The sequence below is a fragment of the Macaca fascicularis genome, chromosome 17 (assembly GCF_037993035.2).
Source record: "Macaca fascicularis isolate 582-1 chromosome 17, T2T-MFA8v1.1".
Lineage (NCBI taxonomy): Eukaryota > Metazoa > Chordata > Mammalia > Primates > Cercopithecidae > Macaca > Macaca fascicularis.
The window spans coordinates 12,338,347-12,365,687 of NC_088391.1; the positions used below are offsets into that span (position 1 = coordinate 12,338,347).

General features: G+C 36.8%; 1 protein-coding gene across 10 annotated transcripts in view; it reads left to right on the forward strand.

The window, feature by feature from the left end:
* The window catches only part of PDS5B (PDS5 cohesin associated factor B), a 189,304-nt gene that overhangs the window by 45,173 nt on the left and 116,790 nt on the right, over positions 1-27,341 (forward strand). For all 10 annotated transcript variants that reach the window (XM_005585608.5, XM_005585609.5, XM_005585612.5 and 7 more), the window contains exons 2-6: positions 14,971-15,097; positions 18,025-18,228; positions 24,435-24,521; positions 24,630-24,727; positions 25,359-25,485. In XM_005585608.5, the coding sequence (XP_005585665.1) occupies positions 14,990-15,097; positions 18,025-18,228; positions 24,435-24,521; positions 24,630-24,727; positions 25,359-25,485 (624 nt within the window). In that variant the 5' untranslated portion in view covers positions 14,971-14,989. The remainder of the gene's footprint in view (positions 1-14,970; positions 15,098-18,024; positions 18,229-24,434; positions 24,522-24,629; positions 24,728-25,358; positions 25,486-27,341) is intronic.

The following is a 27,341-nucleotide window of genomic DNA, read 5'->3' on the forward strand; positions in this document are numbered from 1 at the left end:
GATTTAGATTAGATTTAGTAATATTAATCCATATGCATTCCCTCAAAACTAATGTCTTTGAGGAATATATCAAGTGTGTATGTACTATAATGATTTTGTTAAGCTTTTCCCATTATAGGGAAATTTATTGAGAAACTTACCAAATTAAACTTTTTGGTCGACTTGACATCCTAATTTTTCTTATAACCCCTCCCCCAGTTTACTCATTATTATTTTATCTACAAGGTACATAACTTTGTAAGCAGATTTATTAAATATTTATCATTATGGATACTATGTTACTTTAATTAGGTAGAATTAACAATTGTACTCTCATTTGCCCTGTATACAGTATGGTACATTGGGTCCTTAGGTATCAATACTTTTATGCCCATTTTATTTTCATCTTAAAAAGATACAATGTAGTGTTATGCAGTGCCTCATGGATTTCTGTCTCAACCTCATTCTCCTACTAAACTATATACTTCTCTCCTGTTTTCTACTATATCCTCTCTTCAAATACTTTTGTGTTTTCTTCCAGTTGTTCAGAGCTTCCTGTTACTGCTTCAAGCTTCTTTCAGTCCCTCATAGATTCCCGCAGTCTTCCTGTGTTCTTGCTGGTATGTCTTTGTCTTTGGAAGTTCTCTTTCTAAAATATAAATCTCATTTCTTTGTAAATTTCTTAGAAAAGAAAGAAAAATAAATTACAACTGCCTTATATGATAATGACCAAACTCCTTAAAGCCTTAGATTAACTGGTCCCAATTTCTTTTATAACACCTTCAGCAATATGTGCACATGTATATGTACATGCACAGAATCTGGTTGATTCACTTTTGTTTCAGTACTTTTTTCCTTTCTATTTCAATTAGTATCATTTTGTTTATCCATTCACCAGTTAATAGATATTTGGATTGTTTATACTTTTTGGGCATTATGAATACTGCTATAAATATTCTGGTAAAAGTCTTTGTGTGGATATAGGTTTTCTCTTGGATGGACACCTAGAAGGGGGAATTGCTGGGTCATATGGTAAATTTACATTTACTTTTTTTATTTTTTTATTTTTTTTTTGAGAACAGGGTCTTACTCTGTCACCCAGGCTAGAGTGTAGTGATGCGATCTCGGCTTACCACAGCCTCCACCTTCAGGGTTCAAGGGATTGTCTTGCCTCAGCCTCCTGAGTAGCTGGGATTACAGGCGCCCGCCACCACACCTGGCTAATTTTTGTATTTCTAGTAGAGATGGGATTTCACCATCTTGGCCAGGCTGGTCTCTAACTCCTCACCTCGTGATCCACCCGCCTCAGCCTCCCAAAGTGTTGGGATTACAGGTGTGAGCCACCGCGCCCAGCCAACATTTAACCTTTTAAGATACTGTGAAACGTTTTCCAAAAATGGCTCCAGCATTTTACATTCCCACAAAATATGAGGGTTCCAGTTTCTTCACAGCTTCAACAATACTTCTTACTGCCTTTTTTTTTTTTAAATTTATTTAAAAGAGGCAAGGCCTTACTCTGTCACCTAGGCTGGAGTGCAGTAACTCGATCATAGCTCACTGTAGCTTTGAACTCCTGGGCTCAAGCCATCCTCCTGCCTCAGTCTCCTGAGAAGCTAGGACTACAGGCACGCACCACCATGTCCAGCCAATTACATTTTTTTTTTTTTTTGGTAGAGATCGGGGAGGTCTCACTGTATTGCCCAGGCTGGTCTAGAAATCCTGCCCTCAAGTGACCCTTCTGCCTTGGCCTCCCAAAGTGCTGGGATTACAGGTGTGAGCCACTATGCCTGGCTTTTTTTTTTTTTTTTTAAGACAGAGTCTTGCTCTGGTGCCAGGCTGGAGTGCAGTGGTGCAATCTCGGCTCACTGCAACCTCTGCCTCCGGGTTCAAGTGATTCTCCTGCCTCAGCCTCCCAAGTAGCTGGAATTACAGGCATGCACCACCACGCCAGCTAGTTTTTGTATTTTTAGTAGAGACGGGGTTTCACCATGTTGGCCAGGATGGTCTTGATTTCTTGACCTCGTGACCCACCTGCCTCGGCCTCCCAAAGTGCTGGAATTACAGGCGTGAGCCACTGTGCCCTGCCTGGCCTGTCTTATTAATTAGTGCCATTGTACTCGTCTAAGCTATAAAATATCTTTGTCCCTTGAGTTTCTGGATGGGCTAACATTTTTGTTTCTGTTCAGTTTGCTCAGATTTTCTAGTATTCAGATTCTTTTTTTTTTTTTTTTTTTTTTTTTGGAGACAGTCTCGCTCTGTTGCCCAGGCTGGAGTGCAGTGGCGTGATATCTGCTCACTGAAAGCTCCGCCTCCTGGGTTCACGCCATTCTCCTGCCTCAGCCTCCAGAGTAGCTGGAGGTAGCTACAGGCGCCCACCACCATGCCTGGCTAATTTTTTGTATTTTTAGTAGAGATAGGGTTTCACCGTGTTAGCTAGGATAGTCTTAGATCTCCTGACCTTGTGATCCACCTGCCTCGGCCTCCCAAAGTGCTGGGATTACAGGCGTGAGCCACGGCGCCTGGCCTAGTATTCTGACTCTTAATTTCCAATTCAGCGTTCCTTAAGAGCCTGAAGTAAAACGAGAAAACTTGACCTCTTGTCATTGCTCTGCCACTTACTACAGGGTGACTGTATGCAAGTTCGTCAGCTTTCTGAACTTCATTTCTGTAAAATAGGGATAATTCCCACTTTCATAGAATTTTGAAGGAAAATGTGTGCATGAAAGAGCTTTGAAAACCATGATCTTTCAAAAATTAAAGCTGCCATGCTTACGTATATAAAGTATCAGAAATGTGTACAGGGATAGTAGGCAGAATTGGCACTATATTGTAATGGTAAGGCATTTGTTACTAAACTTGGTATGTAAATTTCCTCATGGAGCTTTTTTCATATGGAAGTGTTTGGGTCTGATTATTAGAGGATTCAACAGTGTGCCAGAGATGGAAAACCATTAGGTTAAGGGCATAGGCTTTGGGAATCAGATGTGGCTCAATATAAGTTTAGTTGTTGATAACTTTAGCATAGTTATTTAACCTCTTTGAACCTCAATTTTCTCATTTATAAATGGGCACAATTATGTAGTTCATCTTAGTAAGAACATTTATTCAGCTTTTGCTTTTTAACCAGCATTGTGTTATGCATTAGGTGTGTAGCAATGAACAAATTAGGATCCTTAAACTTTTCTCATGTAGTGTGCAGTTCAGAAGGGGAAACACATTAGAGAATTTATATTTACATTTATGATAAATTCTTTGAAGGAAAAGTGTAGGGGTGGTGTGACAGCATGTAGTAGGGATTTTATTTAGACTAAGTAGATTTGGGACAGCTTCCCTGATTGACAGGTGAGACTTGAAAGAGTAGTGTTAGCCAGGCATGAGGGCTAGAGAGGAGAAAAAGTTTCCTGAAGCAGAAGGAATAGCACACCCTGAGACAGAAGGATCTTGGTTAGTGTCTTCAAGGAATAGAGATGTGACTGGAGTGTAATGAGCAAATGGTCAGATTAGTATATTTGGAACTTATTCGAAGGGCAGTGGGAACCTATTTAAGAATTCTAAGTAAGGCAGTGATATGAAGAGATTAGTTTCTTAGGATCATTCTGGTTGCTCTCTGAAGAATGAATTGGATGTGGCATAGATTTATGTTGTGGTGAAGTAATGGCTAAATAAGGGTTGATTTCATTTACATTTTGCAAGGTAGCATTTATAGGACTTGATTGTTGATTGTAAATGTTGAAAGGGAATTGCCAAGCTTCATTCCCAGAAAACTGTGAGGAAGAAATGGGTACATGAAGGCAACACACACTGGAGAGGGAGAGGAATGAAGAATGAGGATTTTTTTTGGAGGGAGAAAAAAATTGGGAGACATTTTGTTTAGAGTATCTTGAGTTCACAGTATCTTTGAGAATACCCAAGTGGAAATGTTAAGTAGACAGTTGTATATGCGGACTAGAGTTGAAAAGAGAGGTCTTTATGGAGTAGGTATTAAAAGAAAGCTTAGGGCAATAGCCTTGGGAGAAAAACATAAACAGTAAAAAGAGAATTGAGCTCTGATAAGTTACTGATATTTGGAGGTTGAGTAGAAGAGAAGTCTACAAAGGAGACAGGAATAACCAGTAAGGTAGGAAAAAAATCAGGAAAAGGCAAAGTGTTACTAGTAGAAACAAAAGGAAAGTAATGTTTCAAGGAGGAGGTTGTGGTCAACTGTATATCATACTGCCGAGATGAATAAAATAAGGGTTAGAAAAGTGTTCACTTGATTGGCAACCTAGAGGTCAACTGATGACTTTTAGTTAGCTTTTACTGCATAACAAATCACCCAAAGACTTAATTACTGAAAAAAACTGTTCCCAATTGTGTATATTGGCAATTTGGGTTTGGCTTATCTGGGTGGTTCTACTGATCTGGGCAAGGCTTAGCTGATTTTAGCTGGGGTTGCTTATGCATCTACAGATGTGCCTCTGGTCACCTGGTGATTTGACTAGGGCTGGCTTGTTCATGATGACCACGGCGGGGACAGTGTGCCTCTGTGCATATAGGTTCTAATATTCTATTGGGGTAGCTTGGACTTGCTGACATCTCCATAGCAGAATTCCAAGAGCAGTAGGTAAGCTAACCCAGAGCGCAAACACTAAACTTCTCAATGTCCCGTTGCCCAAAGAGTCATAACACCATCTCAGATTCTAGGTCTGAAAAAACACTTTCATTTCTTGATGGGAGGAGCAACAAAGTCAGATTGTAAGGATGTAGATACAAGGAATGGAAAAATTTGTTGTCATTTTTTGCAATCTGCTACAGTGACTGCAGCAAAAGGATTTTGCTGATGGGGCGGAGTGTGGGGGTGGGGAACTGTTTGGAAGCTAGACTAGATTAGTATGGATAGTGAATGGGAATTGAAAGTAGATAGTATAGATTACTCTTTGAGAAGCTTGTCTGTGAAGGTAATTTGGGATAGAGGACAATAGCTGAGGCCGGGGAGGTATTTGTAGTCTAAGCAGGTATGTTGTATTTTCTTTCCCTTTCTGCCTGAATGCCTTCCATCCATCCAATAACAGAATATATTTGAATGCTGAGAGAAAGTATCTAGTAGACATAGAGGATGCTGGTACAGGGGGAAAAGGAGATAACTAATCAAATAAAAGTCTCTGAGTAGAGGATGGGATTTTGTGTGCTTATGAAGGGGCTAGTGTTGTGATGTGAGGAGGGCTATTTCCTTTCTGGTATTAGGAAAGAGGGAGGGAAGGAAGGAAGGGGGAAGGAGAGAAGGGAGGGAATGGGTGCAAATGTACATAGGCATGTAAATTGGGTGATAAGAGGCTGAGGAAGTTTCTGTTTCATGGCGCTTCTGTTTTCTCAATGAAGAAGCAGCAGTCTAAGTGGGGGCGGGGGGGGGTCGTTGTGCAAGAATGTGTTTTGGAGATTTGACGTGAATAGAAAAATTTGTAATTTTATCTGTTCCCCCACCCCCCACAATGGGATATTGAGTTGACTACTGACCAGAGAAATACTAATCATTCAATAAATGAGAGATATTATCACTATTAATACACAATAATTACTTGAAAGAGATTTAACAGAACACTTTCTGTGCTGTTAGAAACTGATGCAGGTTGAGATATTCCAGGGCCTGGGGCTCCTTTTCTGTTTGAGCCAGTTAAACTTTACTGTCCATAACATTGATGATTCTTAAAAAATGATATAGGCAAGTGACCATGTTTGCCCTTTACAAATAAACATTAGGAAAAATATGTATTCAGAGAAAGGGTCCAGTTTCTAAAAGAACTTCCTAAAGTATTCACCGTTACTCTGTTTTATCAGAACAAATAAGGAATAACATAAATACACTGATTTTGAATTAATAAAGATTAATTCAAGCTGCATGGTAGATTAGTCAAAAAATTGTATGTTGAAAAAAGCAGCTTTTTGTTTAAACAATTGGAAAATATGTAAATATGGCCTTCAAGTTATATGCTTAGGGGAGAATAGCATAATTTACTTAGTCTCTTGTCTCTTAGGAAAAACTCCCTTTAGATTTTTCGTTGTCCCTCAACAAGAATAAGCCTAACTTTTTAGACTGTTTAATTATTGTGTACTAAAGAGTTGTCTTTATGGAGGGCACCATCTGCTGGTTGTAAGAGGTAGCAGTTGTGGAGAAGACTGCCTTCTGCAGTTATATCAGACTCTTCACAAAATCTTATGTTTTCCTTTGAATTCCACCTCAAACCTGGAGTAAAATCCCAGAAGGAAAAACAGCTTTTAATTAACATGGCCAAGTACGGATTCTAGTAGTGATTTGATTTGATTTCTGTGGCTGTGAATTTAATGTCACACTGTGAATTTTTAAGAAAAATCAACATGAAACTGGCAGATGCTGGTCTTTATTTGTTGATTTGGATGCCTAAATCAACTAAAAAATAGGATTGCTTATTTTTATGGCTGCTCTTGCTCTTTAGTCAGTACTTTGTTTTCCTTTTCCATTCAGTGAAAATATCTTACATGTTTTTTACTACAGTCTCTTGTTTCGTTACATTTATGAATATTGATTTACGTCTGATAATGTTAAAGAATGAATATTTCATTGATTTTTCTTCCTGGTACTCAGTGTGATTAAAAGATTCTCATATATTTCCTTTAATGATCATTTTATTTGAACTTTAAAAAAAATCTTTAGTATTAGAATATTTTCTTTTCTTTTTTTTTTGAGATGGAATCTTGCTCTGTCACCCATGCTGGAGTGCAATGGCATGATCTCAGCTCACTGCAACCTCCACCTCCCGGGTTCAAGTGAGTCTCCGGCCTCAGCCTCCTGAGTATCTCTGGGACTACAGGCATGCGCCACCATGCCCAGCTAATATTTGTATATTTAGTAGAGACGGGGTTTCGCCATGTTGTCCTGGCTGGTCTCGAACTCCTGACCTCAGGTGATCTGCCCACTTTGGCCTCCCAAAGTGCTGAGATTACAGGTGTGAGCCACTGTGCGTGGCCTAGTATTAGAATATTTTCTTATGCTTACTGTTCATACTGAACATAAAAATGTAAATATAATAATATACATATAATTTTTGAACTGAACTGTTTTCTGAAAATGCTTGTTTCAAATAACCCTTTGAAAGAAGGGAAATTCTAGGTTATAGTTTTACTGTAAAATGGTGGTAAATTTAAATTTTGTATTTTTTAAATGGAGAAATTGATAAATCAGCACATTGTTCTGTAATGTACCATAGTTTATAAAATGGAGTCTGATACAGGTCAGTTTTATATAACTATTTTCGAAGTGCAGTTATTTTTCATTTTTTGTTTACTCTACCTTAATGGTAAATAGTTGAGATTCCCCAAAGATGAAGGGAACTATTATATGTCAGATCATTTATTTGACTTTCTGTTTAAGGAGCAACTCTGTATCAATACCTGTTTTTCATTGACTTAATGATACCCTCTTCTTCTGCATTGCTCCTTTTCTGCTTCCTCTTTTTTCTTTTCACCTTTTTCTTATCTCGTAATTTGGTATTCATTCCCATCATTTTCTGGACACTTTTTTCTCAAAGGTCATCCTGTCAAGTTCAAGAGAGTATTTGCTGAGGTCATTTTGTATGTTTTCACCAAGGGTAATCATCACTATATATCACCCCTCCATCTTCAAACTTTTTTTGCCTAGGTTTTTGTAGTATCACTATATATCACCCCTTCATTTTCAAACATTTTTTCCCTAGATTTTTGTAACATTTACTCTAATTTTTCTAAAGTCGTTTTCTTGACTTTCTTTTGTTTTCCTTCTTTATCTCCCCTGTGGGCTCCCACCACCCCAATCACTATAGGTATTTCATTAAGATTTAGTGTTGGTATCTCAGCTCACCCTACCCATTTTCTTTACTCCTCTTGTAAACCCATAAAGCATGAACAATAAATGGTTCTAAAATATTTTCTCATTTTAGACCTTTTTTCTGGAACTTTAGATGTATAATCTACAGTTGCCTTCTAGAGCAAAGTTTATTTCTCTCAAGACTTAATCTCTCTCTGGGGTTTCCCCCATCTCCATTACAATGAGGGCAGAGCTCTTTCTTGTACATTTGCTCATCATTGCGTCCTTAGTACTTAGTATATCGCACCAAGTAAATTCTCAATAAATATTTAAATAAATGGCTTTCTAGGAACAAAGGTTTTGAATCTTATAATCATCTTCTGCTTCTCTGGTATAATCATTCATAAGTCTTTGAATCATTTTCTTGTTTTGTAGTCATTGCCTACAGTCAGTTCCTCGTTACTTCTTTCTTGGAATTTTGCAGTAGTTTTCTAACTAATTTTAATTTCTCCTATGTCTAGCTCTACTTTTTGTTGTAACCGTAATTTCTTTGAATAGTTCTGGTCATTCATTCAGTATTTCCTGAGTGCCTACTACTAATAGTAGCTATTATATGTGATAGATGCTAGCGTAAATGTTATACTCTACTTTTCTTAAGGAGCTTACAGTCTAGTGGGAGAGACAAAGACAGAAATAAGTACAATAGATACAATGTGATCAGTGCTAATTGTAGTAGATTCAAAGTGTGACTAGCTGTAGGGGAGGAGCCTAGCCCTGCCTGATTGAGGTCAGGAAAAGTTAAAATGAGACTTTAAGGTCTATAGAGTTTGCTTAGTAGACAAGGGCCAGTATGTTTTACTGGAGGAAAAACAACCTGTGTATATTCACAGAGGTGTTTCAAACCTTTCCTTACAATGCTGTTTATAAGACTGAAGTGCAAATTGAATAACCTCCCTCTTTATTATCTCTTATTTTTTCCGTCTTAGCTCCTTTTACTTCCTTCCACCTTCTCCTTCAGTCACACTTCTGGGACAGTAACTGAAATTTGCTCTCTGAGATTTATTCAGAATGTTTTTTTCTGTCTTTTTATTCTCTATATTATTACAACTTTACCCCTGTCCACTTAACAGAAGTGGTATTTCTTTCAGTCTTATTTTTCCCAAGCTTGTTGTTTATTTCTGTTAGGATAATTTCAGAATCAACTGTGATTCACTTATTTAGGGGAATGTCTGTTTCTCTTCATGGATTTTGAGACCCATTTTACTCGTTTTGCTCTGTAGTTTCTGCTGTTGTGTTCTGCATATGAGGTGCTTGATGAATTTTTGACTACATGGATGAGTATATTTTACAGGGTCACTCTGTGGTCTGTGGCCATATTCATGTATTTGTTTTTATGAATGATGAACAGCTTTTGTCTCTGAGATAAGGCAGAGAGACTTTCTTCCACTCCAGACTCAGTGGAAGAGAAGCCTATCAAATTTATCAATCTTTCCCTGGAGTGCTTTGTCCTAGGCATTTGCTGAGTATCTTCTTTGGTTGAAGGAATGTAACTATGAACTTGGTTCTTGCTAGATAGTGTTTTTCCTAACCTGAAGTCATGCAGCTATTCTCTTGTATCATATTCTAAAAGCTTTTAACACTTTGCCTCTATATTTAGGTTGTTACTGTACCTGGAATTCATTTTGCGTATGGTGTGAAATATAGGTACAGTGTCCTTTTTAAAAGACATAGATATGGAAGTGTCTTCTGAACTTTTTATTGTATTCTCTCTGTTCTTTCCTAACCATCATCCCTACCACTTTTTTTCATGTACAGTTGCGTACCACACAACTTTTCTGTCAGTGACGGACTGCATATAATGGTGGTTCCATAAACTTACAATACTGTATTTGTACTGTACCTTTTCTATGTTTAGATATATTTAGATACACAAATACTTACCATTGTGTTATGGTTGCTTACAGTGTTCAGTATAGTAACATGCTGTACAGGTTTGTAGCCTTGGAGCAATAGGCCATACCATATAGCCTAGGTATGTAGTAGTCGGTTCCATTTAGGTTTGTGTAAGTACACTGTATGATGTTTGCACAACAATAAAATTTCCCAATAACATACTTATCAGAATGTACCCCATCATTAAGTGATGTATGACTGTGTACGGGAGGAACACAGATTTTTGGATGTTAATCTTGTATCCTGCAACCTTGATGAACTAACTAGTAGTTTATTTTTTGTAGATTCCTTTGGCATCTTCTTTGTAGACAATCATGTTGTCTGGATGTAGGGGCAGTTTCTTTTCCAATATGTATGCTTTTTATTTTCTGTTTCTTTGTGTGCTGCCTAGGGCTTCTAGCATTATGTTGAATAAAAGTGCTGGGAGTAGACATCCTTTCTTTGTTTCTGATCTTAAAGGGGAAGCATTTAGTCTTTTACCATTAAGTATTTGTGTTACCTGTTGTTACCTGTTGGTGACTTATGCTTGTTCTGGATGTCCCTGACTTATGATGGTTTGGCTTACAATTTTTTGACTTTATGATGGTGTGAAAGCAGTACACATTTGGTATGCTTCTTGACATATGATAGAAATGCACTTTTGGCTTATTGATATTTTAAATTTACAGTGGGTTTATTGGGACCTAACCTTATTGTAAGTTGAGGAACATCTATATATTGATGTTTTTACTTTTCATCCTTGCTAAACTCAGTCTTAATAATTCACATGTTTTATCTGTAAATCCTTTTGAAGTTTTTATGTACATAAACATATCATCTGTGAATAATGACTGGTTCATTTTAAATCCTTATACTCTTTATTTCTTTTTCTTCACCTTCTTTGTTGATTAGCATCTTTATTGCAGTGTCAAATTTTTAAAAAAGTGACGATAGTAGGTATGTTCCTGTAGTTCCTGAACACAAAGCTTTCAGTGGATTGTCAATAAACATTATTTATGCTGTAGGGTGTTTATAGCACCCTACTCTTCTCAGATAAAGGAAACTTTCACCCAGTTCTTAGTTTACTAAACTTGTTTCTTGTTTCTTTTTTGTTTTACAGTCATGAGTTGTTGAATTTTACCAAATTTTTCTTAATTTATTGAGATTTGAAAAAAATCAGTTTAGTATATAATTTAAATGTGATTTTCTTTTTAAGCCTGTTGCTGTGATGAATTTAACCTTGCCTTCCCAGGATAAACACTTAAGAATATATTGCTGCATTTGGTTTCCTAATGTTTTGTTTAGGAGTTTTGCATTTATGATTAAGATTTGTCTGTGATTTATTTTCTGTGATTGTTCTTTTCTGTTTTCCTTGTTTCAGATATGGACTCTCACTCTGTTGCCTAGGCTGGAGTTCAGTGGCGCACTCATAGCTCACTGCATCCTTGAACTCCTGGGCTCGAGTGATCCTGTCACCTCAGCTTGGCTAATTTTTTATTCATTTTAATTTTTTTGTAGAGGCAAGGTCTCGCTTTGTTGCCCTGACTGGTATTGAACTCCTGGCTTTAAGCAGTCTTCCTGCCTCAGCCTCCCAAAGTGCTGGGATCACAGACAGGAGCCATTGTGCCTGGCCTGTGATTGTTCTTGTTGGGTTTTGTTGTCAGAGTTATGCTAATTAGTTGCTTAAAATTAGTTGGGAAGGATTCCCTTGTTTTTCATTTCTTGGAACTATTTGTATGACATGGGAAATATTTCTTCCTTTATTTGGCAGGACTCACTAGTAAAGCCATCTAGACTTGGATATTTTTCCTTGTGGAAAGATCTGTTGATTGATTTTTTTTTCTTAATCTTTTTTTCTTTTTTCTTTTTTTCTTTCTTGAGTTAGTTTTGGTAATAAGGTGTAGTTTCTCAGTTTTATCTACATTTTCAAATGTTATATTATCAAATTTATAAGATTGGCCTGTGATTTTTTGACTTTGTTGATCCTACGCTTGTTTTCTTTTGATTCATTGATTATTAAGAAGTGCTTTAAAAAATTTAAATGTCTGGAGCTTTTCTTGTTATCTGTTTTGTTAAACTTTTTGTTGAAGTGTAACATACATTCAGAAAAGTGCAAAACTATGTCTTTAGCTCTATGACTTTACACAAAGTGAAAATACTTGTGTAACTAGCATCTCCGAAGTGTCTTTTCACCCCTCCTTCCGTTAACGTTTGTCCCCCAAAACATCACTGTCCTGACTTTTACCATCATAGATTAGGTTTCTCTGTTTTTGAGCTTATAAAAATGTAATCATACTCTTATGTAGTGTTTTTTGTCTGGCTTCTTTCACTTTGGTGTGTGTGTGGGTGCGTGTGTGGGTGTGTGGTGTGTGTTGAGACGGCGTCTGCTCTGTCACTCAAGCTTGAGTGCAGTGGTGTGATCTTGGCTTACTGTGGCTTTGACTTCCTGGGCTTAAGCAGGATTTTCACCTCAGCTTCCCGGGTAGCTGGGACCACAGGTGCACACCACCAGGCTTGGCTAATTTATCTTTATTTTTTGTAAAGTTGAGGTCTCACTGTATTGCCCAGGCTGTTCTTGAACTCCTGGGCTCGAGTGATCCACCTGCCTTAGCCTTCCCAAATGCTGGGATTACAGGTGTGAACCATCATGCCCATCCAGATGTTTGTAATGTTAATCCGTATTATTGTGTGAGGCAATGGTTTATTCACTCTCATGGCTGGTTTTTTTTTTTTTTTTTTTGCTCCCATTGTGTGACTATACTACAAGTTGCTATTAATTCTAGTGTTGATGGTCATTGTGTTTTCTGTTTTGGCAACTGAATGGTATTGCTGTGAACATTTTTTTATATGTCTTATGGTGGACAAACTATACGTTTCTATTGAGTAAATACCACAGAGTGAATCTGGGGCCTATTTATCTTTTTTTTTTTTTAACTTGATGTTTAGCTTAACTGGTTTTAGTGTTTGCATGACATATTTTTCCATCCTTTTACTTTCAACATGTATCCACATTTTTCATTGTCTTTTAAGGTGTTTATATTGAAATTTAAAATCTTTTTCTTTTAACCTGATTGTGTATATTACATACACATATAGTACTTAGTGTGTGCTAAACAATGTTGTAGGTACTTTATATATAAATACACCTCTTAGTTTTCATTTGGCTAATTTGTCCTTGTTTTACTCTGTACTTAAAAATTATACTCCTTGGTTGTAAACTTTAGATTTGCAATTATATTCTTTCTCCGCTTTGAAGATAACATTTTGCTGTCTTCTGGCTTATGTTGTTGATGTTGAGAAGTCACCTGTTAGTTTATATGCTATTCCTTTCAAGGTACTGTGTGTGCTCTAAATTTTGTTTTCTGGAGTTATGATTATTTTAAATTTAATCCTGTTGGGCTTATTGAATTTGTAGGTTGGTATTTTTTTTCTTTTTTTCTTTTTTTTAATTATTATTATACTTTAAGTTCTAGGGTACATGTGCATAACGTGCAGGTTTGTTAGATATGTATACTTGTGCCATGTTGGTGTGCTGCACCCATCAACTCGTCAGCACCCGTCAACCCGTCATTTACATCAGGTATAACTCCCAATGCAATCCCTCCCCTCCCCCCCCCCCCCATGATAGGTCCTGGTGTGTGATGTTGTAGGTTGGTATTTTATGATATTCTCTGTAGGTATTTGACCTCTGCTTCAATCTAGTCCTTCTGGTACTCTCATGAATCCCATGAATGAATCTCTCATTCTTCTCCCTCTATAACTTCCATGAATTGTAGGCTACATTTAGGCCTTTCTATCCTTAGGTATTTCAGTTGTATGTTTCACTGTGTTGCACTCCGGATAATTTCTTCTGACCTTTCTTTCACTTCATTTTTTTTTTTTTTGATGCAGGTGGAATGCAGTGGCGCAATCTCAGCTCACTGCAGCCACCACCTCCTGAGTTCAAGCAGTTCTACTGCAGCCTCCTGAGTAGCTGGGACTACAGGGGTGTGCCACCACGCCTGGCTGATTTTTGTATTTTTTGTAGAGATAGAGTTTTGCCATGTTGCCCAGGCTGGTCTTAAACTTTGGAGCTCAAGTGATCTGCCTGCCTCAGCTTCCAAAAGTGCTGGGATTACAGGCGTGAGCAGTCCCACCTGGCCGTTAATGGTTTTTCATATCTGCGAATACATTGACCTGTTGAGTTTTCAATTTCAGTAATTGTATTTTTTCATTTTTAGAAGTTCTATTTTAAAAAAATCTTCTAGTTTAGTCTTTATAATTTTTTTTGTTTCCTGTAGATATTTTTGGAATTGTCTTTTATTTCTTTAAGATTATAATAGTTCTACAATCTTTGATAGTTATACTATCAAAAATTGTGAGTCTGTTTCTGTTATCTGGTATTTCTGCTGGTTCTCCCTCATAGTTGCTTGGTTATTTTTGACTTGATACTGCTCATTGTTCTAGAAGCATCATAGTGGAGATTCTTTGATATTTAGGATGAAGGCACCCTTCTCTAGGCAGGACTTGGATTTACTTATGTTAGGTGCTTGCGACTGTATTAACCGGGAGTCTCTTGGGTGCATGTTTTGAGATTCTCTGGGCCACTTAGGTCATGTCAGCCCCAACAAGTGTGCAGGCACATGGCCAAAACTAATTACCTATTCCTTCCCTGTATTCGTGTTGCCCTTCTCTGTTTGGCACCAAAGCAGCCTTCTCAGCGGTTCCCTCTAGGCAGGTGGGGCTGGGGAAGGAGGTGTTCATTTCTAGTTTACCTTCTCCTTTGCAGGTATATCTTCTTTGGGTAGGGTGGTGGCCTACATTAATGTCAGGAGAGTTTCCTCTTTGACTGTCTGCCTTGATAGGTGCAGATACTCTTCTGTTCCCCTGGCCCTATAAGACCATCAAAACTGAATCCCACATTTGTCAGAATTGACAGATGCTTTCAGAGTGTAAGTAGCTATAATGTCCCAGTTGTTCCCACTTACTTCCCTGGATTCCTGTTTTCTCTTAGGTTTTAGTTTGAGTACTTTGTGGTGCTTTTAAAAAGTATTTATTTTTTATTCTTTTTCTCTAGCTTACTATTATTATTTTTAGTTGGAGGGTTAGGGCAAATAACAAAGCTTGCCACTGAGGAAATGAAAGTAAAAATAAGTTTTGTTTTCTAAAAATAATTTTGGGAAATGTTCAATAAATTTTGGTTGGTGGGGAAGGTTACCATTTATGTTTGTTAAGAATGTTTGTATCTATTTTTTGGTTTGCATCTAATAGTTTTCTTGTTTTAGGGGTAGAAATATTTCTGTCATGGCTCATTCAAAGACTAGGACCAATGATGGAAAAATTACATACCCGCCTGGGGTCAAGGAAATCTCAGATAAAATATCTAAAGAGGAGATGGTGAGACGATTAAAGGTAAGTAAAATTATGTTCTTTTGGACATCTGTGTAGGGCAGAGGTCCCTTGTGGAAATCACATGGGGCTATAATAGATCTTGTTAGGGTAACTTGAAAAAGCAAAGCAAAGCAGCAAATGGCGTAGAAAAGATCTAAGGGAATAGAGTATATAAGGAACAGTGGGGATTTGGCTGTGATTAATGGGACAGCAGTTAGAAAGGTGAAGCTTAGATTTTCTAGGATCTTCTATATTTGGGTATAAAGAACAAGTCTACAATACTCATATTCCTTATTGTCTATACAAAGTTGTCTCCTTTCTCCTATATGGTTTCTAAAGACAACCACTTTAATGGAGTTTTAAATCTTTATACTGAGTAATTAGGCTGTGTACTACTTATAAGTTATTTTCAAAGTAGGTCAAAGGGCTTCACTTTTAGCTTCTTCCTTTGCTTCTGACATATAGTAATGAATCAAGATTGTTGGTGAACTTCTGTGGATGAGGCTAGGGCCTCTTCATATGTATTTGAATAATATTTTCACCTTTTCCTTTAGGGTGGCGGTAATCTCTGTAATTGTTAAAATGGATAAAGGAGCATAGTGTCCAAGGAGAATGTTAAGTTGGTCTATCAGTTAGATGGTTTTTATTTTTGAGCATTTCTGATCGAGGTTGTGTCTACCTAGATATTTATATTCCTTGATATATTGTTATTTACCTGGATGTCAGGGCTGAAAAATGTTCCTAAATTAATCATTGAAGATCCAGGGCCTTAAAAACAAATACTCTTCTTTATTGCTACATGGTGTATAGCAATTTTTATAAGGAGAAAAAGATGCTAATGCTGTCATAAATTTCACATAAAGTCTTAATATTGTGCATATATATTTATACCTAAAGTATTAGATTGTCAGACATCAGATGTTTATTCAAAGGAAAATCATCTTTGAGCAGATTAAATTTACTAATAGGTGGATATTTTATCTAGTTGGGAACCGGTGTATATTTTATTAAGAATAGTCAAGCTATAAATCCCTTCTGTATATGACATGCTTTATTTTCTATATATTTACCTTCTCTTGACCTGTTGCATTTTTTGAGAAACTAATACATTTATTACCTTGTATTTGTTTATACTAAGAATAAATGAGCATTCCTGTTGTTTGTTGAAAAACTAATCTTGAACTCAGAGCCTGCACTTAAACTGATTAGCATTAGTGTCTTTTAGAGATGTTATTTTCTCAGATTTCTTTTCTAATTTGGAGGACTCATGAGTTATTAATGAGTTATATAACAGTATTTGAGTTGTAGACAGTAGAGAGGAATTCCCATTTTCTGAACCTTGAACAAAACTTTGTGGTTATTGTTGTTGGAATGATTGCCTGAGTACTCATATTTAGTGTTTGTAATAGGCTTTCATTATTTTGTAGACATTTATGTCTGGCAGCAATCCACTTTTCTCATTTATTTTCGTAATTTATACTTCCTATTTTTAGCGTCCTCCTTCTTAGAAAAATATAAAAAAATTATGTGGGATGATATATACAAATACCCAAGTAAGTTTTATACATATAACAATTTGTTAACATGTAAGGTGACACTGTTTATAAAATTTATTTTTTTCCTGTAACATTTTATTCAAAATATGTTTAATCTCTTATCTTTTGTTAAGAGATCTACAGAAATAAACAGTTCCATGCACACAGTTCTTTTTTACCCTTTGTGGTTTTTCCTAAACACATAGGTAATCAAAGCATAAATCTTAAAAGTGATAAAATAAAAAAGTTAAAAGACCTGGACATCATACCCTTAATCTAAATGTAGTACAAGGTTGGAAGCGTTAGTCTACTGTTGGTTTTTGTAGAGATGGGGTTGGTTCTGGTATCTGGCATAATAGAACTGAGAGTTTGCTCTGTGAGGAACAGTGTTTTCCACAGCTTCTCTGAGAATTCAGTAGAAATTGAGCCATTTATTATTCAGAAGTCTAGCTGGATGGCAAGTGGAAATCCTTGCTGCATAAAGGACCAAGACATTTAGCATTGATACCTTGTGGCCAGCCACACTTGTTGCCTAGTATTTGCAGCACCACCTAGTGGATGCTGGATGCTCACCTTTCCGTTGGAGTTGTATTTAAATGTCAGTTCCTATCAAGTTAGGCAATTTTGTTTCATCTGAAGTAGGAATAGTGCAGACTGAGATCATCATTGTAATTACTAATTTTGAAATCAGAGAAAGCTCTTCTCAGAATTCATGGTGTACCATTCTATTTTCTATTCACCTTTTATAGAAGTCTTTTTGAAAAAAGAACCATTTCTTTTAGCTTCCTTTGGCTTAACTCACATGTGCCACTGAATTAATGAATTATCCATATCATATTCTCTTTTACTGCTGCACAAGAAATATTTTGTTGGATGCTATGGTAGATACTTCATAGTAACTTTTCAGTGTTTAGGGATGCATCTTTGACATCCTTTCTTAAAACCATGTGACTGGAGTGGTTTAATGGCTTAAATGGAAAATTAAATTGTCATCTTAGGGTTTTCTTTAGGCATATACTTTTTCTTCTCATGAAAGGGTTAGAAATATTATTTTTAAAAAAGATGGTATTCTTAAGCACTTATCCTTTTAGTCCAGTTGTACAAGTGAGACCAGAAGTTTCCACAAATATTCTGTTGGAATTCTTCCAATGATGACTACTACATAAGGGCAATTTAAACTTTAAAAATCTGGTTAGCAGATATTTTGGGTAAATGAAAAAATATTTTAGTAAATATTTTAAAGTTTACTTTGTAGTTTTAGGAGGATTGTGTTCTCTCAAGTAGAGACTTTCTGCAGAAAAATGAAAGTATATTCATTTGAAGTTAACCTTAGCAATTAATATGACCTTTATTTCACATGGCTGTAGTTTTACATGGAACATTTCATTATTTGATTTTTTTATTTTTGTATAGATGGTTGTGAAAACTTTTATGGATATGGACCAGGACTCTGAAGAAGAAAAGGAGCTTTATTTAAACCTAGCTTTACATCTTGCTTCAGATTTTTTTCTCAAGCATCCTGATAAAGATGTTCGCTTACTGGTGGCCTGCTGCCTTGCTGATATTTTCAGGATTTATGCTCCTGAAGCTCCTTACACATCCCCTGATAAACTAAAGGCAAGTACTGATTTAAATAACTCCAAGATTGACTGATACTTTTATTTATCTTTCTAGCTAAAATAGGAGTTAAGGTATTTAGATGATTTCCTTGGACACTTTGACATTAGCTACAGTAATCTTTTGCTAAACTTATGGGTTTTTTTAGAACATATTTTTGAAAAACTCTCTGGTCTTGAGGTTAAGAAGTAGATTAAAACAGTGTATACTTTTTTTATATTATGTTATCATTAGCTCTGTTTCTTTCATTATAATTTTGGAGGCAATTCCTTTTTACTTTCGAAAATCCATATTGAAGACCATGGCCATTATTTAAAAGACAATACCTAGTATAAACATGAGTTTGTAATATATAATCCTAATTTATTTAATGGAAGGTGTGATATAAATTGTTATGAAGAAAATGCAGGCCAGGCGCAGTGACTCAGGCCTGTAATCCCAGTACTTTGGGAGGCTGAGGCAGGAAGATTACTTGAGTTCATGGGTTTGAGACCAGCTTGGGCAACATAGCAAGGCCTTGCCTCTACTTAAAAAACAAACAAACAAACAAACAAAAAGCCTTGTGTGGTGCTGTACACTTGTAATCCCCTAACTACCTGGGAGGCTGAGGTGGGAGGAGTGCTTGAGCCCCCAGGGGGCGGAGATTGCAGTGAGCCTAAACAGCACCACTGCATTCCAGTCTGAGCTGAGTGAGACCCTGTCTCTATTTAAAAAAAAAAAAAAAAAAAATCAGTGAACAAAGTTTTAATGGAAAGATACAAAAGGCATGTATTTCTTGGTTACAGTAGTTGTAAGTAAAACTATGTAAGTGCAAATCTTTAAAAGATGAGAAGGGGAATAGCACGAGTAATCTTTTTAGGAAAATGCTGGTAGAAAACATGAAGTAATTGGAATCGTGCAAAAGATACTGAATGTTTATAAGTCAGGTCAGGTAGGAATTAAAAACAGCAACAATAAAAGATAATTGTGGAGGCCGGGTGTGGTGGCTCACACCTGTAATCCCAGTACTTTGGGAAGCTGAAGTAGGCGGATCACCTGAGGTCAGGAGTTGGAAACCAGCCTGACCAACATGGTGAAACCTCGTCTCTACTCAAAATACAAAGATTAGCCAGGTGTGGTGGCACATGCGTGTAACCCCAGCTGCTGTGGAGGCTGAGACAGGAGAATCACTTGAACCCGGGAGGTGGAGGATGCAGTGATTGTGCCACTGCACTCCAGTCTGGCCGACACAGCGAGACTCTCAGAAAGAAAAAAAAAAATTGTGGAAACTATGGATTAGAAAATGAGTCCATAGAAAGATTATTAATCCACAGTGTGAAAAAATGGCAGACAATTTATGTTTATTTCACTTAATAAGTCTTGCTGTTACTTATGTGTCAGGAGCTGGATTTACAGTGGTGAAAAAACCCAGGCATGGTTCTTAGACTCATGGAGTTCTTGATAATTGAAGTGAGAAATGTGCTTATTTGATCAAGTCTACCAAAATTCAGGTAGAGAATGTGCAACCTGTTTTGGGCATGCTTGTTTTAAATTTTGATTGGTAAAAGAATCTTAGGATGAGGGAGGTAGAGGGCAATATTTGTCATTTAAAGGTGGAATTGAATTGTAAGATTGGCTGGTCCATGTAATTGTATACCCAGGTACTAGCTTGATTTCTAAATGTGAATTTCTCATATGGAGATGCTTAATTGGTTTAAGGAATGATTCCATTTGTTTGATGGTGGCTGTGGCTTTCCCGTACTAGATGCCTTGTTGGCATTCTCATGAGGAGGAAGTCTAACTTGCCTCTTGGGGATCTTTCAGTTTGCATAATCAAGGACCTATTTCAGGGCTTTGGGGGTAACGAAAAGTTCTCCCTAAAGAATAGCTACATATCTGTTCTGTTTGTAACGGGACAATTTATGAAAAGACTGTAAAAGAGCTGAAATTAGGGTCTTTTTGCATTATTCCCTAGCTGAAAAATTGTAAGTATTTGGTTTTTCTTATGAATTTTTGAGTCTTATTCTAAATGCTTCTTTTTTCTTTTTGGAGGACAGTACTTAAAAATTATTGACTTTGAGGGTGCTTTCTAAATATTTAGGAGATTTCACTTCGTTTTGATCAGCGTCAGGTTCATATATATGTGTATGTATTTTGTCTATAGTAGTGTTGTATGCATGTTAGAAAATTGTGATATTTGAGCCTTACTTTTCCACTTTCAGTTTGTTGTTGTCATCAGCAAACCCCTTTTATACAGTTGGCTTCATGTTTAGGCAGTAATTGGTGAGGTTATAAGTGACTGTTGTCTTTCCGTCGCCACATAGAGTCCATATGGCATGTATACTCTTTCAGCAATCCAGCAAGGGTTCATTCATAGAGAACATATTTTCCACAGTATTGCTATTAAAGTAACTTGTTTTAAGTAATCTTTTTTTTTTTTTTTTTAATTTTATTTTAGGTTCAAGGGTACATTTGCAGGTTTGTTATATAGGTAAATTGCATGTCATGAGGGTTTGGTGTACAGATTATTTTGTCACCCAGGTATAAGTATGGTTCCCCATAGGTAGTTTTCCGATCCTCACCCTCCTCCCACCCTCCACCCTCAAGAAGATGCTGGTGTCTCTTCTCTTCTTTGTGTTCATATGTACTCAATGTTTAGTTCCCAATGATAAATGAGAACATGCGCTATTTGGTTTTCTCTTCCTGTGTTTGTTTGCTTAGGATAATGGCTTCCAGTGGCATCCATGTTGCTGCACAGGACATGATCTCATTCTTTTTTATGGCTGTATAATATTGCATGGTGTATATGGAATATTTTCTTTATCTATTCTACTGTTGATTGGCATTTAAGTTGATTCCATGTCTTTACTATTGTGAATACTGCTGCTATGAACATACGCATACATGTGTCTTTATGGTAGAATGATTTATATTCCTTTGGGTATATACCCAATAATGGGGTTGCTGGGTCAAATGGTAGTTCTGTTTTCAGTTCTTTGAGAAATTGCCAAACTGTTTTCCACAATGGCTGAACTAATTTATATTCCCACCAGTAATGTATCAGCATTCCCTTTTCTCTGCAACCTTGTTAGCATCTGTTTTTTTTTTTTTTTTACTTTTTATCTGTAGTCATTCTGACTGGTGTGAGATGATATCTCATTGTGGTTTTGATTTGCATTTCTCTAATCAGTGATGTTGAGCAGTTTTTCATATGCACGTTGGCCATACGTATATCTTCTTTTGAAAAATGTCTCTTCATGTTCTTTTCCCTCTTTTTTTTTTTTTTTTTTTTTTGACGGAGTTTTGCACTGCTGCTCAGGCTGGAGTGCAGTGGTGCAATCTTGGCTCACTGCAACCTCTGTCTCTCAGGTTCAAGTGATTCTACTACCTCAGCCTCCCCAGTAATTTTTATCACAGGCGCCCATCACCACGCCCGGCTAATTTTTGTATTAGTAGAGTGGTTTTACCACGTTGACTGGGCTGGTCTCAAACTCCTGACCTTGTGATCTGCCCACCTCGGCCTCCCAAAGTACTGGGATTACGGGCATGAGCCACCACGTCCGGCCTGCCTTCTTTTTAATGGGGTTGTTTTTTGCTTGTTAAATGTTTAAGTTCTTTATACATTCTTAATATTAGACCTTTGTTTGATGTATGGTTTGCAAATATTTTCTCCCACTCTGTAGGTTGTCTCTTAACTGTTTTTGCTGTACAGAAGCTTTTTAGTTTAATTAGGTCTCATTTGTCAATTTTTGTTTTTGTTGCAGTTGATTTTGGCATCTTCATCATGGAATCTTTGCCAGGTCTTATGTCCAGAATGGTGTTTCCTAGGTTATCTTCCAGGGTTTTTATAGTTTAAGGTTTTACATTTAAGTCTTTAATCCATCATGAGTTGATTTTTGTATATGGTTTGAGGAAAGGGTCCAGTTTCAGTCTTCTGCGTATGACTAGCTAGTTATCCCAGCACCATTTATTGAATAGGGAGTCCTTTCCTCATTGCTTGTTTTTGTGGTTTTGTTGAAGATCAGATGGTTGTAGGTGTGCAGCATTATTTCTGGACTTTCTATTATGTTCCATTGTTCTGTGTGTCTGTTTTTGTACCAGTACCATGCTGTTTTGGTTAGTATAGCCTTGTAGTATACTTTAAAGTTGGGTAATGTGATGTCTTCAGCTTTGTTTTTTTTTTCTTTCTTTTTTTTTCTTTTTTTTTTTTTGCTTAGGATTGCCTTGGCTGTTTGGGGTCCTTTTTGGTTCCACAGACATTTTAAAATGTTTTTTTTCTAATTTTGTGAAGAATGTCCTTGGTAGTTTGATAGGAATAGCTTTTCATTTAGTAAATTGCTCTTTGGACAGCCTGGCCTTTTTAGTAATATTGATTCTTCCTATCCATGAACATAGAATTATTTTCCATTTGTTTGTGTCATCTGTGGTTTCTTTGAGCAGTGTTTTGTAATTCTTTTTGTGGAGATCTTTCAGCACCCTGGGTTGCTGTATTCCTAGGTATTCTTTTTGTGGCTATTATGAATGGAATTGTGGTGTGTGTGTGTGTGTGTGTGTGTGTGTGTGTGTGTGTGTATTTTTTCTTTTTTTTTAAGACAGAGTCTGGCTGTGTCACCCGGGCTGGAGTGCAGTAGCACAATCTCGGCTCACTGCAATCTTTGCCTCCTGGGTACAAGCAATTCTCTTGTCTCAGCCTCCTGAGTAACTGGGACTACAAGCACATGCCACCATGCCTGGCTAATTTTTTGTATTTTTAGTAGAGATGGGGTTTTACCTTGTTGGCCAGGCTGGTCTTGAACTCCTGGGCTCAAGCCATCCACCCGCCTTGGCCTTCCAAAGTGCTGGGATTATAGGCTGAGCCACCGTGCCCAGCTGATATTGTGTTCTTGATTTGGCTGTCAACTTCAACATATGTGGTCATCATTATGTGGTGAATCACATCTTAAAAGTTTGCGAAGATTGTTATGGCTTATTATGTGGTCAATTTTAGAGTATGTGCCATGTGCATATGAGAAGAATGTACATTCCGTTGTTTTGAATGGAGAGTTCTGTGGATGTCTGTTACGCCCGTTTGGTCAAATGCTGAGTTTAGGTCCTGAGTATCTTTGTTAGATGTCTGTCCCAATGATGTAATTCCGTCAGTGTAGTATTAAAGCCTCCCACTATTATTGTGTCATTATCTATGTCTCTTCATAAGTCTCTAAGAACTTGCTTTATGAATCTGTGTGTTTCTTTGTTGGATGCATATATTTTTAGGATAGTTAGGTTTTCTTGTTTAATTGAACCCTTTATCAATATGTAATGCTCTTCTTTATCATTATTGGTTTAAAGCCTGTTTTGTCTGAAATTAGAATAGCAACCCCTGCTTTTTTCTGTTTTCTGTTTGCTTGTTAGATTTTTCTCCATCGCTTTATTTTGACCCTATCAGTGTTGTTGTATATGAAATGAGTCTCTTGTAGACAGCATACAGTTGGGCCTTGCTTCTTTAACCAACTGACCACAGTGCATCTTTTAATTGAGGCATTTAATGTGTTTACATTCAAGGTTAATATTGGTATGTGCTCATTTGGTCTTGTCATCGTGTTGTTAGCTGGTTATTATGCAGACTTGATTGTGTGGTTGCTGTATACAAATGTAGATACAAATGCAGATATAGTAAATTAGTCAAAAATATGAGATGGGAATAGATTTAGAAAGATAGGGAAAAGCAAGTAATTACAATGATTAGTAGGAAGCTTGACAAATTGACTTCTAAGAGTCTGAGCTTCTCTGTGGTATCTATTGTATTGTCATTTGGCAATTACAAAAATTGTTTCCTAAACTGCTTTTGCTATTTAATTACCATATATTTTGCTGTTCCAGGAAACCTGATCAGCTCTCAGTCATTGCAACACTTTTTATTCTAAAAATAGCATAAATTTTAGCTGTCTCAGTTTTCAGGTCTATTTGTTTATCTTTTGTTGTAAGATGAAGTTTTTTGACTTTAAGATTATGGTAAATGATTTACTGTTTTCCTGTGAAGGATAGTAAGATATTTAATGTAAGATATTTAATGTTGTTCATACAGAGATGTACTTTAAAAAAATTTTAGCCAAATAAAAATTTTTTCTGGCTCTTTATAGTTTATTATGATATGTACACATGAGTGCTGAATAAACTCTAGGGATTTCATGGGTATTTTCATTTAGTGTTCATAATCTGAATGGCACTTTGTCTTTTTTTTATTTAAGGATATATTTATGTTTATAACAAGACAGTTGAAGGGGCTAGAGGATACAAAGAGCCCACAATTCAATAGGTATTTTTATTTACTTGAGGTAAGCAATATTTTGTATCTCGAGATGACATTTTAAACTGATTTTTTTGTTTATATATTTTTACTAATCAAAATGTTTGACTTTCACTTTTTTACCTCTTATTTTTAGAACATTGCTTGGGTCAAGTCATATAACATATGCTTTGAGTTAGAAGATAGCAATGAAATTTTCACCCAGCTATACAGAACCTTATTTTCAGTTATAAAGTAAGTTTATTTTATTAAGTATGTAACATTAAAAAAAGATAACAAATTTTGAACATGTAGGTGAATCTGCATAAACTGTTATAATTAATATTAGAAGGCTAAGAGATGTAACTTTTAACACAACTTAAATTTATTTTTATACATGTTTCAAAAATGAATAGAGCTTGATTTTGTATTTATATGTAATTATTGGTTAGAGGAATGGCATAAGGCCAATGTAAAACTTTTTGGATTGCATTATTTGTCTATAAAAAAATACATACTGACTTCTTAATGCATGTGGCTATTTGAGCTTTTTGTGTATTCTTTAAAATTATTTACTAGAATTAACTTCAAAGCAATTCAATTTTCTGAATTTAAGGCAGAACTGAAGTTACTTTTGATGTAATTACTTTTGATTGTGAGACTGGTTAAAATTAGGGAAAAATAATTTAAGAAATGTAGCTTAAAAATACAATTTGTATACTATTGTATGATGTGGGAGAGAGGGAAGCTTTAAATGAATATACATAGAATTTTATTTAATATTTTAGTATTATTTTTGTGAAGCATAATGCTTGTCAGTATCATCTTGAGAGTAAATCCTGTATATCTCAGTTGTAATTGAAACAAAATCTGTTTTGAATTTCAGCAATGGCCACAATCAGAAAGTCCATATGCACATGGTAGACCTTATGAGCTCTATTATTTGTGAAGGTGATACAGTGTCTCAGGAGCTTTTGGATACAGTTTTAGTAAATCTGGTACCTGCTCATAAGGTGAGTAACAATATATACTGTAGTGTGTCTAATGCCTGTTAATAGTAAGGCTTAACATTTGTGCTTAGGTTCTAAATATGGTTTATCCTGCTTTAACCTTTTAGAGAATCTATTGGTTTAGTTATATTAATACATATTTATTGTGTTTAATGTGTAATAAAAAGATACACTTAGTCACTAGTAAGAAATTGTAGATTTCATGTAATAACATATTTGTTTTGATTCAGTTGTGTATAGAGTGTATTTCAGGGAGTGAGTTAGTAGCTACTTAGATGCTGTTATATAACTTACTTGTCAGAAGATGGAACCGAGTAGGGCGATAACTAAAAGATGGTGATAATGTAGATAGAGAGGACTGGTGAAATTTAAAGGGAAGTCTCTACTAAATGGGAGAGGAGTAATATGTTGGTGACAGTGTTTTTTGCCTGTGTGATGTTAAGATGTTATGTTTCTGTGTTTGTGTGTGTGTGTGTTTGTGTTTTGATTTTAGAAAATGACTGAATCTCCAGTTAGAAATACGGTTCTGTAATTTAGAAGGCTGTGGGTTAAGGAGAGGAGGACAGGAATCACCAGTGTAATTATCTGTGCAAATATAAGACCTCTCTGGCAAGATATAGTCTCAGTGTAGAGCTATGCAGGATTTTTTTTTTTTTTTTTTTTTTTTGAGACGGAGTCTCGCTGTGTCTCCCAGGCTGGAATGCAGTGGCCGGATCTCGGCTCACTGCAAGCTCCGCCTCCCGGGTTCACGCCATTCTCCCGCCTCAGCCTCCCAAGTAGCTGAGACTACAGGCGCCCGCCACCACACCCGGCTAGTTTTTTTTTTGTATTTTTAGTAGAGACTGGGTTTCACCGTGTTAGCCAGGATAGTCTCGATCTCCTGACCTCGTGATCCACCCGCCTCGGCCTCCCAAAGTGCTGGGATTACAGGCTTGAGCCACCGCGCCCGGCCTGAGCTATGCAGGATTGACACAAATAATGCTTGAGTGAAAATGATTTCATAATTCAAAAATCAAACTCTTAAAGAAAACAGTGTCTGAATCCTGAAACTTAGCAGACACTACTAATAGCAAGATTAAAGCTCAGAAATTCAGATAATATATTTATTAAATAAAATTCACAGGTCCTGGTGTGCTGTGGGTTCCTAGTCAGCTGCCATCTTGCTCCTTTTCCCACCCCTCACTCCTTCCTGTTGCACCTTCTGAATGGAGCACACCATGTGCTGACTCTACCCAGACCAGCCTCACTTCTGCCTCTGGTGACCACAAGAAGGAAGGGGGAAGCTGGCAAGCAGATCTGCAGAGGCTTGTCCCATTGTCTCCTTCACCTTGGTGCCCACATCTAGTTATAATCCCTGTTAATCCATTTTTAAAAATCAGCCTGGGGCCCAGCTAGTGACTTCCCCTGGACAAACGAACACCTGTCCTGATGCCACAAACTCTACTGCCTGTGTGCTCAGGTGAGAAGACAGAGGTTATGAATCTAGCCACAGAATGCCCTAGGGAGGAAGGCTGAATTCCCAGGGGGAGACCTGCTAAGCCTTTCAAATGGGCTGTGCCTGACTGGACTCTCAGCCTAGCTCTCTGGAACCCTCATCCACTTGTCAACTGTGCCAAGACAAACCCTCCTAGACACAAATCCAGTATCTAGCTTGGCTTTCTGCACTGAGCAGCTGACTACCAGAGGCATCTGAGGTCTCTATCCATCCATTGTCATGGAGAAGACTGTTGGGGAAAATAAACCCACCCTTCCTGATTACACATTTTCTCTTTGGCCTTGTTGTGGGGAGAGGACCTGTAGGTACGTCCAGAAACTAGAATCGTAGGATCTAGTAAACCAAGTACTTACGGATTCAATCT